The 14,750-nt window shown below is 39.8% G+C and overlaps 1 protein-coding gene across 1 annotated transcript in view; it reads left to right on the top strand.

Moving 5' to 3' along the window:
• LOC310939858 (transcriptional activator MN1-like) overlaps window positions 1-11,515 on the top strand; it is a gene marked incomplete at its 5' end in the record, with an annotated part of 19,832 nt that extends 8,317 nt beyond the window's left edge. The window contains one exon of the mRNA XM_083904706.1: window positions 10,154-11,515. Coding sequence (XP_083760832.1) covers window positions 10,154-10,416 — 263 coding nt within the window. The 3' untranslated portion in view covers window positions 10,417-11,515. The remainder of the gene's footprint in view (window positions 1-10,153) is intronic.
• Between the last annotated feature and the right edge of the window lie 3,235 nt (window positions 11,516-14,750).

Genomic DNA, 14,750 nt, shown 5'->3' on the forward strand with positions numbered 1-14,750 from the left:
CTGTCGTCGTTGTCGTCGTCGTCGTCGACAACAAATCACGACGGAAAATTTCCTCTTTTTTTTTTTCCCGCCTTCAAAAAAGCAGGAAAAAGGACGAGGAAATGATTGACACCTGCTCGAATGTGAAGGGAGGAAGAAAAGAGAGCAGCTCCAGGCCGTGTGTGTTCTTTTCACCTGTCATTACACGGCGTTTCATTCCTACACACACACACGCACGCGCGCGCACTCGCGCCAAGCTAATCATTGTCATTACGATAATCACGGCAATTAGCCTCCGTAACGTTGTCTCTCTGCAAAAGTCGTAAATTCATCCTCGGGGTTGTGTGTCGATGACGTGGTTATTGACGGGTTCACCGCGGTCACACACACACACACACACACACACACACACACACAGCTGTGAGGTTTGTTGTTGTTGTGTAAAAGTGCTGATTCAGCACGGGAAAAAAAATGGCTGCCGCGTGAGATTTTAGCGCGTCGAAAACATTTTGTATGTTGTATTTTTTTTTTTTTTTTTTACTCCAGCTCAGTATACGTGTGATTTTATGGGATAAAACACACTTTTTTTTTTTACTTATTTACCTAAGTTACAGAGATGCTAAGCTAAGCTAAATCATTAGCACCTTTGTTTCATGTTTCTAACATTTCTTAAATAACAATAATAATAATAATAATAATACTATTTAATTCAGGTTTTCTTTACTTATTTATGTTAAGCTACGTACATGTTTCTTCCCAGACACCAAAAGCTAAGCTAAGCTGTGCTAAGCTAATTCACTGCATCTCCAAAAATTCAAATGTCCGTAATGATTTAATCGATGTATCCTTTAGTTTTTGCCTTATTTTTATGTAAATTATGTAAATGCAGATTGTAAAACTGCTATTTTAGATTAGAATACGTCTTTATTGACGTTAAACGAGGTGGAAAATTGTTCTTTAAAAATCCTGGTGTCGTGACAACACTGTGTGTGTGTGTTTTTGATGGGATTTTCACTGACAGTTAAAGGAAGTTTAATAATAGAAGTGTGTGATGAAGAGAGAAAGATGAACTCAGGTGTCAACGTTTTTTTTTTTGTCTTTTTTTGGCTGGATTTCTCAACTGTTTTCAAACTTCTGAAGCTGCAGCTCGTCCACGGTTTTGTTTTGTTTTGTTTTGTTTTCCCTCGGGGGCGAAAAGGAAAGGATGTTGGAATTAAGAAAAAAAAAAAAAAAAACTTGTCTCAGCATGTGGTAAATATTCTCCTCGGACGGCAGCCGAGAACGAGAGGCTGAGACTTACGGAAACAAAACAAAAATCACATTGCGATAAATTTAACGGATATTCAGATTGCGACAGCATTCGTAATTGCTAACGTCGTCGTTTTCTCATGTTTGTTGGCAAATTTTATTTTTGTGATCTAGAGATCATAAAAACCAAGTTCCCTTGATTTTTCAGCTTCTTAAATACAAATATTTCTTGGTTTCTTTGCTCCGTATAACGAAATATATCGTTAAAACTGCGTAATTTCGGTTAGCAAACATCAGGATTGGACATTGGTGTCAGAATTTGCGATGAACTGGTCAAGCCGAACTCCAGATGTCCAGCATCGCGTCGAGCAAAAGCGTAGCTACACCTTTACGAACTTTCTGGATCTGTTCCCAACTTTACCCCCTTATAGTTATTACTGTTTTACATAAACTTGACAAAATTCACCGTGATCCGTTAAGACGTCGTTTGAGATAAACGCGTCTGAACTTCCGTTAAAAAAAAAATAAAATCAAAAAAAAAATCCGTAATACGTAATCTGACCGAATTTGTTGTCCTGTGACGTCATCCGTGTGCGGATTCTTGCCAAAAATCATCAAACCCGTCACAAAACGCTCACGTTTATCCGTCAAAAAACAAAAAAAACAACAAAACTAACAGACAGGAAGTGGGTTGTTAACAGGAGAACAAAAACCCAAGAAATACACAAGATCCTCTCCGACAAATGAGTTCTGACACCGGAGCTGTTTTTCCTCCCGAGACTGTGAAGTTGAAGAGTTGATTGAGTGAAAGAGAAAGTTTATCCTTCTCTTTTCTTTCTTCTTCCTCCTTCAGAAAAAAAACAAAACAAAAAACATCTGTAGTTTCCTACGACTGAGAAACAAAAGCGTCATTTTCACGCCGCCTTTTCGGGGACGATTAATCGTCATAAACGTGAGATTATTAAAGACGGATTATTGTATGTGATGTAAAAAAGTCAACTTCTAACACGTTTTACTTGAAGTTGTGTACTTTTTCCATCACCTTAAACACGCTTTTGTAACTCTCTAAGTGTATTAATAATCTGATTTAATGCAACCGCAGCAAAATACATGGACGATATTACTTTAAATGTATTTAATAACATGGATTAAATTGCACTTTTTGACATAAATAGCACTCGTTTTTGTGCGTTTGACCCAGAGAAACACACACGCGTTCTGTTCTGAAACTCAAAAACAGAGACGGTGAAGTATATCAGTGCGTCAGTGACTCTGAGGACATGTTGGACAGATCCTGGACGTGGTCGTGAGTTATGAACGAGGCTTTAAATCACGTCCCGTCGTCTCCTGATTTGTGTTTTGCTCCCGAGCCACGGAGATGATGCGACTCCACTTTTGTTTTTATTAAGTCCAGAGAACGGAGAGCAGATTCAAAACCCAAAATAACCTCCGTCAAATTCACTCCCTTGCACCGAGGGAAAGGTCACGCCCCCCCCCCCCCCCGCCCCTATGCTCACCCCTGCTCCGGGGGCCATGAGATACGTAGGCTAACGCTCGCGCTAGCCCCGACGTCGCCTCCTTCATCAATACCTCGTTCCCAAAGTCTAAAATCGGGTCACGTGACTCTGAAAGCATGCAGGGTTTTTATTGGCTCGGCTTCAACACAAGCTCCGTGTGTCTCTCTCTCTTTATGTCTTTATGTTTTTTGGCATCGACGCAAATTCCCGATGTCATTCCCAGCGCTAGGCTAACGGCGCTAATTCACGCTCCAAAAACGTTAAAATGCGGAAAAAAAACAACAAACAAACTGAACAGTAACATGTTTTCGCAACACGAGTATTTTTCTTCTAAATTTACTAGCACGGTTTTGTAACATCGCAAAATTTCTCGCAAGCAACGTTTTTGTTTTTTTTAGCATGTTTCTGTAAAACTGTAAAACGATACTTTACATTACAACATTTTGTTACGTGTTTTTAACACATGTTTTTAAAACATCACATTACATCGCAACTTTTCGCAAGTGTTTTTATAGCATTAGTAGTATGTTTTTGCAACATTGTAAAAAAATCATTGTATAATACAAGTAACTTTTTTCTAAATTTACTAGCACGGTTTTGTAACATAGCAAAATTTCTCGCAAGCGACATTTTTTTTTTAGCATGTTTTTGTAAAACTGTAAAACGATACTTTACATTACAACATTTTGTTACGTGTTTTGAACGCATGTTTTTAAAACATCACGTTACATCGCAACTTTACGCAAGTATTGTTATAGCATTAGTAGCGTGTTTTTGCAACATTGTAAAAAATATGTATAATACAAGTAACTTTTTTCTAAATTTACTAGCACGGTTTTGTAACATCGCAAAATTTCTCGCAAGTAACATTTTTTTTGCGTGTTTCTGTAAAATTGTAAAACGATACTTGTCGAAGTAATTTTGTTGCATTACAACATTTTGTTACGTGTCAAGTAACAGATTTTTTCATTACATCACAACTTTTCTATAAAGTGTTTTTATAGCATTAGCAGTATGTTTTTGCAACATTGTAAAAAATTGTATAATGCAAGTCATTTTTCGTAATTTTAGTTAGTAATTTTTGTGAGGTAACAAGTCATTTAGCAGAACGAATGTGTTTTTGTAAAATGTTATAACATTTTTGGCAATGTATTAGTTACTTGGTTTTGTAACATTAACGCATTTTTCTTTTCTCACACTTTTTGGTTAAACAAAAATTTGCTAGTTTTCAAAAACTTTAGTTACTCGGTTTTGTTACGTTACATTTGTGACACTTTTTTTTAATCCACTCACTACTTTAAGCGCGAAAGAGGCTTAAGAGTCGAGATCATGACGACGAGAACCTAAACTTCTTGAATCCCCAGCTGTTTACGTTCAAACCTGTTCTGACTCCCTGTTGTTTTTTTTTCTTAAAAACCCAGTTTTCGGTTGTTTTTGTGCCGACAAAGACGAGCGTCGTCGCGCCGTTGTTATGCTAAAAGAATCTGACCTGATGTCAAACCTCGCCGTCATCGCGGCCGAGGCCTTTTGGGCGTTTTTGTCAGCGAGCCTCGCTCTTTCTGACGGAGGCCGGTTTGTGTTCGGAGAGGACGGAGGTCAGAGCGAGAGGTCAGAGGTGAAAGTGTCGTCATGGAAGTGTAGAGCTTGGGATAGAAAGGGGGCAAAAAGGCCCCCGCCGCCGCCGCAAGGGATTGTGGGTCCTGGGAAATCGGTGTGACAGCTCAGAGACCATCCTGTCGCAGAACAAAGCTTTGAAGATTCAGATCCTTTTTTTGTTGTTGTTGTTTTTTTCACAGAGTCTTTGTCGCTTTGTTGCTTTCACTGCTCGTTGTTTTCGACTGTGACAAAATAACGATATATATAATACGACCACGTCACGATAAATTGAAACACCTAAAGTGATTAACATGAATAACATTTTTTTTTTATAAAACATTACAATAATGTTGTTAGTTTTTTACGCTAGTTTTCAACATTAGTTTTCTCGCTAGTTTTCAACGTTAGTTTTCAACATTAGTTTTCTAAGCTCGTTTTCAACACTAGTTTTTTACACTAGTTTTCAGCATTAGTTTTCTACGCTAGTTTTCAGCGTTCGTTTTCTAAGCTCATTTTCAACATTAAGGCCACATTATACTTCTCCGACTGCGTATGCGTTATCCGTCTGCGTCACCACGGAGACGCCTCGAGCATTTATACTTCTGCGTCGTGGTGACGGACACTCGCTGCAATTTCCCGCCCGATCAGTAGGGGTCGCTGCGCAAGGTTGTTGTGCTTCTGGCTACAGTGAGCAATGGCGTCCGAGAAAGAAAGAGAGAGAAAGTCTGTTGTTGTTGAAACAGTGGCCGTTTCTCACTTTTCTGTGTGACGGAACGCAGTTTTAAGATAATTTGAGGCGAGAAATTGGCCATTTAGAGTCTAAATATGTACTGTGTGTGTTAAGATATGACGTATTTATAGTTCGGCAGCGGCGTTATCGGCGGGGATCAGCTCCGCCTCTGTCAGGACGCCCGGAGCGCACTGAGAGCCGGCACAGAGCAGCTTAGCTCAGCCTGTCCTGAGGACCAATCGCAGCTCTTGCCGTCTCCGTTGTCCCTTGACGGAGTGACGGACACTTAAAAAATATTCCGTGCACCCGGAGACGACGCAGAGGCTCTTCGAAAGGTTCTGCGTCGACGCAGAGTCTCTACGTAGCCTACGCAGAGCACTTTACGCAGAAGTATAAATTGGGCTTTAGTTTTCAATGCTAGTTTTTTACGCTAGTTTTCAACATTAGTTTTCTAAGCTCGTTTTCAACGCTAGTTTTTTACACTAGTTTTCAGCATTAGTTTTCTACGCTAGTTTTCAGCATTAGTTTTCTACGCTAGTTTTCAGCATTAGTTTTCTACGCTAGTTTTCAGCGTTCGTTTTCTAAGCTCATTTTCAACATTAGTTTTCAATGCTAGTTTTTTACGCTAGTTTTCAACATTAGTTTTCTACGCTAGTTTCAAACGCTAGTTTTCAACATTAGTTTTCTCGCTAGTTTTCAACGTTAGTTTTCAACATTAGTTTTCTAAGCTCGTTTTCAACACTAGTTTTTTACACTAGTTTTCAGCATTAGTTTTCTACGCTAGTTTTCAGCATTAGTTTTCTACGCTAGTTTTCAGCGTTCGTTTTCTAAGCTCATTTTCAACATTAGTTTTCAATGCTAGTTTTTTACGCTAGTTTTCAACATTAGTTTTCTAAGCTCGTTTTCAACGCTAGTTTTTTACACTAGTTTTCAGCATTAGTTTTCTACGCTAGTTTTCAGCATTAGTTTTCTACGCTAGTTTTCAGCATTAGTTTTCTACGCTAGTTTTCAGCGTTCGTTTTCTAAGCTCATTTTCAACATTAGTTTTCAATGCTAGTTTTTTACGCTAGTTTTCAACATTAGTTTTCTAAGCTCGTTTTCAACATTAGTTTTCAACGCTAGTTTTTTACGCTAGTTTTCAGCATTAGTTTTCTACGCTAGTTTTCAGCATTAGTTTTCTACGCTAGTTTTCAGCGTTCGTTTTCTAAGCTCGTTTTCAATGCTAGTTTTTTACGCTAGTTTTTACGCTAGTTTTCAGCATTAGTTTTCTACGCTAGTTTTCAGCGTTCGTTTTCAACGTTAGTTTTCAATTCTAGTTTTCAACGTTAGTTTTTAATGTTAGTTTTCTACGCTAGTTTTTAACGTTCATTTTCAAACGCTAGTTTACAAGTTAGTTTTCAATGTCAGCAGCGTTTCTTTTACAAAAACAAAACAACATTTTGGAAAATGTATTGTAGCGTTACAATATTATGTCAAATTTTTGGTCTTGTAAGTTGTTTGTTTGTAACACGTCAACATTGCGGAATTTACAGGAAATTTTAAAAGTGGGGGAAAAAAAGCAGTCTCTGAGCAGCCGTTGTTTACTTTCCTTTCCTGGTGAGTGTGTGTGTGTCTGTGTCTGTGTGTGTGTGTGTGTGTGTGTGTGTGTGTGTGTGTGTGTGTGACATGTAAACCAGTGTCAGGCCGTCAGCTCGTAGACACATTGGTGTCGAGCAGACGAGCTGCTGTGTTTTCCTCTGCTTACACGGCGTCTGAAAACTCCACTCATCTCCGTCAATCGTCTCCAACTGTGGCCGCGAGACAGCCACTGTGTGTGTGTGTGTGTGTGTGTGTGTGTCTGTGTCTGTGTGTGTGTGTGTGTGTGTGTGTGTGTGTGTGTGTGTTTAAATCGTCACCAGACACACTTTAATAACAAAGTGCAGGGAGAGAGTTTTTATTCATTCAAAGTCATTTGAGAAACATCCTGATTTCCAGGTTCTGTAAACACTGACGTATGAATGTGAATATTTTCTAATCTCTGAATGTGAATAGTTTCTAATCTAGTTGCAGCTCTAATCTCAGTCTTTCTTGAACTCTCATAGCCGTGATAATCTACTCTGGATTTAATCTGGTTAAAGATATTTAGGTGGTTTTCGTGCCTCAGTCGGTGCAGCAGCTCCCTCTCTCTCTCCTCCTCTTAATCTCTCGTTCCCCCTCAGATGAAACGTCCATGACTGTGATATTACGGTGGATATGAAGTCTGTGTTTGTTGACGTTGTTTATTAAATAACGAGTGAGAGAGAGAGAGAGAGTGTGAGATATTTCCACCCCGTTTGTAACGACGGTCACGGTGATTTTGGGGATTTTCGACTCTGTGCTTCGGTGTGAAATTCTTCATCACACAAACACACACGAGCGTAAACCGTGGAGAATATTTACAGCGTCTGGATTATTCCATAAAAAATCACATTCACTCTCTGTGAGTGTGTAAAGTGTCACGTTCTATTCCTGCGGTCGTGTGGAAGTGGATTTTGAGCCTCAGTCACTTCACTTCCAGCTAATTTAACCCATTTAGACGAGATTACGATGGTTTTAATCCTGCAGTTATATCGTTAATCGGTATAATGATCCATTATTAATCGGTTGCTAAATTAATCGTCAATTATTTTTATCGATTTTTTTTTGTTTTTTTTTCATGATTAAAACAAGACATTTCATCGTTTCTGCTCCTTAAATGTGAATATTTTTTTCCAGTTTCTGCGATTTTTCAGCTTCTTAAATGTGGAATATTTTCGTTGCAGCCTTTATTGTTGCAAATTTTTTATCTCGTAATTTATTCACTTTTCACGTAAAACAACGAGGACGCGTCAAAGTTCACGTCCAGGTTACGCAAAAAAAAAAAATCCACAGCTTTTCCACAAAATTTGCTAAAAATATATATTTTTTTAATGATATAATAATAATAATAATAACAACAACTCTTATAATCGTGACAATAAACTTGTCTTATCTCGCACTTTTCCGCTAACAAGGCTACAAAGCACTTAACGAGCGCGTTAAACCTAAGCTAGTCGTCGTAAAAGACGTCGTAAAAAACAAAACGCAGTCATAAAAGTCGATAAAAAATCAATTACGAATAAACGACGACGGATTGAATGAATCACAATTTAAAAAACAAATAGCAAAGGTTTGCGATTTTCCGTGTTAGCTAACTTTCTGCGCTCATTTTTTATAGCATAGTAGCCCTGAATTCTGAAACCTTGTGTGTGTGTGTGTGTGTGCGCAGCATCTGTGTTTGTCGTGTTGTGTTGTCAGTTGTTGGCCGTTTCCCTCTGGCTTGAATGAAATGCTTGGTTGCGTATTCAGGCCGCGGCTGCTGCTGCTGCTGCTAACTGCTGCTGCTAACCCTGCTGTGCCCGTGCTCGTACGAGCTAGCGGCGAGCGCTTCAGGGCACCTAGCGCTGAGGAGAGAGGGAGTGGGTGGACGGATTGACGGACGGGTGGAGAGGGGTTGATACTGTTGGGGGGTGAGGATCCGTCATGCTGAGGTGTGTGTGTGTGTGTGTGTGGACCCTCTGGCTAATGCTAGGACTCCTCTCCGTCACCACCGCTAACAACAACAACAACGTGGCTCTAAATCCTAATTCCTCCTGTACCAAACCCCCCGACTCATGTCTAACCCACTGTGAGAGAGAGAGTCGGGGAACAACGGGAGGATTTTGGCTGCTTGACCTTTTACCCCCCCCCGACCTGCTACCCCCCCCCCCCCCCCCAGTTTTCCATTCCAGTGGTCGCAGTCCAGACGGACTTGAGGGCAAATGAGCCTCGCTGCCTGAATGTCTGCATGATTCTGATGCTCGTTTGGCTCGGTTTGGTCTGGTTTGGCCTTCTTTTCTCTGGCTGGGTGTTTTGCTTAATCAAGCTATGACCATAGTCTGACTAAGACGGGCAATGGGGGCGATTTGCAGGGTCGAAATTGCGCGTTGATCAGTTGTTCGCAGAAAAAAAAAGAAAAGGTGAACGGTGAGATGGAAACTTAGTCCGACTCCAGTCCGACTAAGCGTAAATATGCAGGAGTAGTCGGACTATGAATCGCATTGTCCAGGTACGATCTTAGGACTAAGTTGACGGGAAGAAAACTGTATTGTTGTCTTAGTCTGACTAAAACATTCAACAAGACACACCTGTGATTTCGTACGTGAAGCGACGTGCACACACACACACACACACCTCAGGTTTTCCCGCATTAGCCCTTTAATTTGACGCACAATCGGTCGTGGGTATCGATTTTCCCGGGGGAAAACGTGATTTAATGCGACGCTCCGTGTTTTGGGTTTGATTCCGCGTTGCGTTTGGTCGTTTTTCCAGTGAGGGAGTGAGTCAAACCCGGGGGTGAAAGGTCAGATCCCCCCCCCCAGCGCCCTTTGACCCCGTGACTGGAGGTCACATGTGCAGGAGCCTGTGACTTTGTGAACGCATGACCGACAGCAAATGTGTGTGTGTGTGTTCTTTAAAGCTGCACTGCGTAACACGTTTTCATGTTGTTCAACTCTGTCAAGCAAAACTATCAGACCTCACTGAGACGATCGAAAAACGGGTTTATTTGAGCAGTAAAATTTACTGCAGAACATTTTTTTCCTGGATGCTGCTTCTTCTTTGATTTAAAACAAATCACTTCCTGTGTGCAGTGCGGGAATGTCACCGGGCGACACGAGATAAACGAAGAGAGAGTCGTCGTGTGAACTCATTTAAATGCAACATACGTGATATTGTTTATATTTAAAATCTACGTACTGCAGTTTTAAAGTCCACGCCGGCGTCAAAATCAACATTTTACTGCTTTATTTTTATATATTTGTTGCTTGAAATGTCGCCTACACACTTGTATGCAACTTAATAATATAAAAAGAACCATTTCCTTCATTTTCTTACTGCGTTTTAGGGGTTACGATGCCCTTCAAATTCACTTTTTTGTACCTTAAACCCTACTAAGTTCTATTCATGTGCAAGTTTTGGCTTCTCCGTTTCTCGAGTTCTTGCCTTTTTGTTATTATAGTTTTTGCTCGATCTTTACGAACCATTTCCCGTTTGTGCTCGTTTGCAGAGTCGGAGCTGATCCAGAGCAAGGCTGGAGGCGGAGCCCCGGGGGCCGGAGGAGGTGGAGTCGGAGGAGGAGGAGGTGGAGGAGGAGGAGGAGGAGGAGGCGGGAGCAGCGGCGGCGGCGGGAACCACCTGCAGTGCCTGTCCGTCCACTGCACAGACGAGCTGGGCGACAGCAAGGGCCGCGGGGGCCCCGTCTCGTCCTGGCGCTCGCTCCACTCCGACATCTCCAACCGCTTTGGGACGTTTGTGGCCGCACTGACTTGAACTGAAAAAAGATGACGGAAAAAATCAATTTCAAAATAACGTAAACGGCGCCGCCCGAGCAGGAAGAAGAAGAAGAAGAAGATTTAACAGAGTTGAAAGACTGAGAGAGAGACACGCAACAACAAATGGAATGATGAGGCAACCGTTCAGGGAGAGGAAGACGCACACAAACATGGACAAACGCAATCGTATACACACACACATACAACACACACACACACGGACACACAAACACCATGTTTTTCCTGACGCTCTCTTTCACTCACTGCTGGACTTCTGCAGCTTGGGCAACAACAACGACAACAACCACGCCCCCAAATTTGGAAAAACCTCAAAAATCAATATTTTTCTTTCTTTGATTTTCTTTGTTAAAGAAAAATAAGGAAATGTGGAAAAAAAAAAGGGGGGGGGGGGGGAAGACGAGATGTTCAGTTGCCACTGGTTTGCGTTTGTACACCAGTGTTGAGTTTGTGGATTTTTTTTTTTGTTTTGTTTTGCGAGAAGCAGATCTTTTTCTTCTACTACATTTTCATTTAAAAAAACACGAAGAATTCTTCACTTTTAGCTTCATCCACACTCCCGAAAACAGAAAAGTCTGAAAACACCACAGGGCTCAGCTTCCGTTTTGAAAGTTCTGGGTCTACATTTTTAATCTGGACGGACAGAAACGACCCTTTGACCTACTTCCGATACAATATGTTTTTTATCGGAAAACACAGTTTTCAATTGAAAACACAGCAGTGTGGATGGAGCTAAGCTAAGAAGAGATTATACATGAATGTAACCTTACAATCCCCCTCTTTTTTCTTTTAAGCTAATGTTTGCTATCGTCGTATCCTTTGAGATTTTTACTTCCAGAATCAACTTTCTAAAACTTTCTAAACTCAACCACTCGTGTACAAACTCATCCGGTGGGAACTGAAGTCAGATGTCGAGGCATGGTCTAATAAGGGAATCGAGGAAAAAAAAAGAAAAAAAGAGACTATTGGTATTGCACATGTATAATAAGAGAAAATTTGCTGTGTGTTAGGCAATCTTGTAATCTTTAAATAAAGCTTCTGTTGAATTTGAATTTCCGAAACAATAGATGGAGGACTGTGACGGCAATTTACAAACGGATTTTTTTTTTTTTTTTGTTCCTTTTGTTTTCTTTTTTAATAATATGTAAAGTGCAGTCGTCTGTTTTCCTGCATATTGTATATATCTGTATATGTTTTATTGAGTAACTAAATAACAATAAATATGACGTTAAAGGTGGCACAGCGTTTCGTCTTTTTGAGGAAAACAATCGTACGTTGTAAGTCGTACGAAAACGGAGCATTTGCTGTAGAAAACGGTTTACCCTCGTGATCAGCCATGAATTTCAACGTAAGCTAATGGACGCTAACCTGACAAGCTCACTCTGGCTAACTAGATCGCTAAAAACAAAAGCTAAACGAACGTGAATGTTTTTTTGTTGTTGTTTTTTTTTTTTTAGCTTTCTTGTTATTTCGAATAAAGACTATTGTATTCTAAATAACAAGATAGCTAAGTGAGAAAGCTAGCTACTTCTTTGGCTAACTGGATAGCTAAGAGCATTTAAGTGACAAGCTAGTGCTACTTTTTTTTGGTATCTTGTTATTTAGAATAGATTCAAGACTATTCTATTCTAAAGAACAAGATAGTGAAGTGAGAAAGCTAGCTACTTCTTTGGCTAACTGGATAGCTAAGAGCATTTAAGTGACAAGCTAGTGCTACTTTTTTTGGTATCTTGTTATTTAGAATAGATTCAAGACTATTCTATTCTAAATAACAAGATAGCTAAGTGAGAAAGCTAGCTACTTCTTTGGCTAACTGGATAGCTAAGAGCATTTAAGTGACAAGCTAGTGCTACACTTTTGGTATCTTGTTATTTAGAATAGATTCAAGACTATTCTATTCTAAATAACAAGATAGCCAAGTGAGAAAGCGAGCTACTTCTTTGGCTAACTGGATAGCTAAGAACATTTAAGTAACAATTTAAGTGGCGTGCTGTTTTGACTCACTTACTGGATCACTAAAAAACATAGAAAACATATACTTGAGAAGCTAACTGTGGCTAACTGATAGCTGAAACCATGTATGCGAGGTAGCTAACTACTACTTTGGCTAACTTATTGGATAGCCAAAACTGGCAGAAAGTACTTCCCACTAAAAGTAAAATTTCACTGAATTAAACAAGATTATATGCCTTTAGGAAACAATTATAGTTAAAAACACAACAAGACAATAAACTCTCTTTTCATACGATATGGTGGTTTTTGTGTTTGTCTCAACGTCTCTGGTTTGAGCTACAGCACAAACGCACACAAATGTGTTTTATATCCCTTATTGCCGCTTATTATCCTAAAGATAGGCTTGTGTGTTTCACTTTGGACCTCACAAAGGTATAAAAAACAAGTGCACCTCCCTCGCTGCACTTCCCCAGGCTCTCTTTGGCTCACCTGCTCTTTATTGGCCATCTGCATGGCTGCTTAATGCTAATCGATAGCTCCCCTGTGTGCCAGCGCTGAGGTGGAGACGTCAATGCTACCTAACAGGGCTGGTGATCAGCCTGCATCACTGCTGTCCACACACACACACGCACACACACACACACACACACACACACACACACATTCTTGTACTTGCTGCATACTGAGGACTGTGTTGCTGACAAAGTGAGGACCAGCACTTCCAATTTATAAATCAACACAATTACAAATCTCTACATCATGAATGACATCTACAAAGAACTACTGGTTGCAGTACCACAAAATGTCTGCAGGTAGAGCCCCAGAACAAAAAGGGCTGGAAAACTTTTTCGATTTTTTATTTTTATTTTTTTTTAAAAAGAATTTGACCAAAATTTAAAAAAGAATTTGACCAAAATTTAAAAAAGAATTTGACCAACATTTTAAAAAAAATTTGACCAAAATTTTAAAAAAAATTTGACCAAAATTTAAAAAAAAATTTGACCAAATTTTTTTAAAAAAATTGACCAAAATTTTAAAAAAATGACCAAAATTTTAAAAAAAATTGACCAACATTTTTTGGTCCACAATTTGACAAAAACATCATACTATACTATGTCATCCAAAATGTTAAAAAAAATTGACCCAAAATTTTTGTCATACGATTTTTTATTTTTTTTACAAATTGAGTATAGCATGTTATAGCAACCTAAGGAAGTGATTTCAATGAAAACAAAGTGAGGACCGGCCAAAATGTCCTCACTCCGTAAAAATGACCTCACTTTGTTGGTTTAAAAACCCTCACTGGTCCTCAGTATGCCGCAAGTACAAGAACACACACACACACACACACACACACACACACACACACACACACACACACACACACACACACACACACACACACACTAACACACACACTCTCCCTGCAGGACTCTGTCTGTTTTATTCAGGTGTATTTGTGCTTAGCTGCTGCCTCGATGCGCCCGCTGTGTCGGATTGCACAGCCTGTTGTGAGTGTGATGCGCGGAGAAGCAAACAGCAGACGGGTTATATATGAGGGACTGTGACGTCAGAGCCGAGAGAGAGAGAGCGGTATATAAAATAAACGCCGATTAAACTTTTTACTCATTGCGTTTTCATGCAAAGTTAAGTCGAGCTACGCTACGTTTAATTGGAGCGCCGTCCTTGTCCCGCGGAATGGATTTATTCAATGAAGTGTGTCCGAGTCCACTACACGAGTTTGTTAGCGGCGTTGGTGCGTTTTTTCACTGCATCGATAACTTCACAGGACAAAACAACAATAATTTTACCATCCATCAACTTTCAAAATGATCGAAATTCTTAAACTGACAAGAGAAAAGATTAGTTTAGAACTCAACAGGTGTGGTTTTCACCTCAACACTCACCCTGGTTTAAGATCGATACGAACGATAACGGAGTTTTAAACTGTGAAAAGTTGTCAGACAGACTCGGTCTACGAAACTTTGGCTAGCGTGCTAGCTAGAAACTCGCCAAATTAGCATTGTAGCTGATAATGAGCAAGATAAATTTCATATCCTAGTGAAAGAGACACATTTTACACATTTAAGACCAAAACAACTTTAGCTAGCAGCTAGCTGTGAACCACTTTCACCGTAGTTTGCAATCCATATGAACTATAATGGATTTTTAAACAATTAAAAGTTGTCAGACAGACTCGGTCTACGAAACTTTGGCTAACTTGATAGCTAAAAACTTGCCAAATAAGCATTGTATCAGATAATGATCAAGACACACTTCATATGCTAGTGAAAGAGACACGTTTTACACATTTAAGACTAAAACAACTTTAGCTAGCAGCTAGCTGTGAACCACTTCCAC

The sequence above is a fragment of the Microchirus variegatus genome (assembly GCF_963457635.1).
Source record: "Microchirus variegatus genome assembly, chromosome: 18".
Classification (NCBI taxonomy): Eukaryota; Metazoa; Chordata; class Actinopteri; order Pleuronectiformes; family Soleidae; genus Microchirus; species Microchirus variegatus.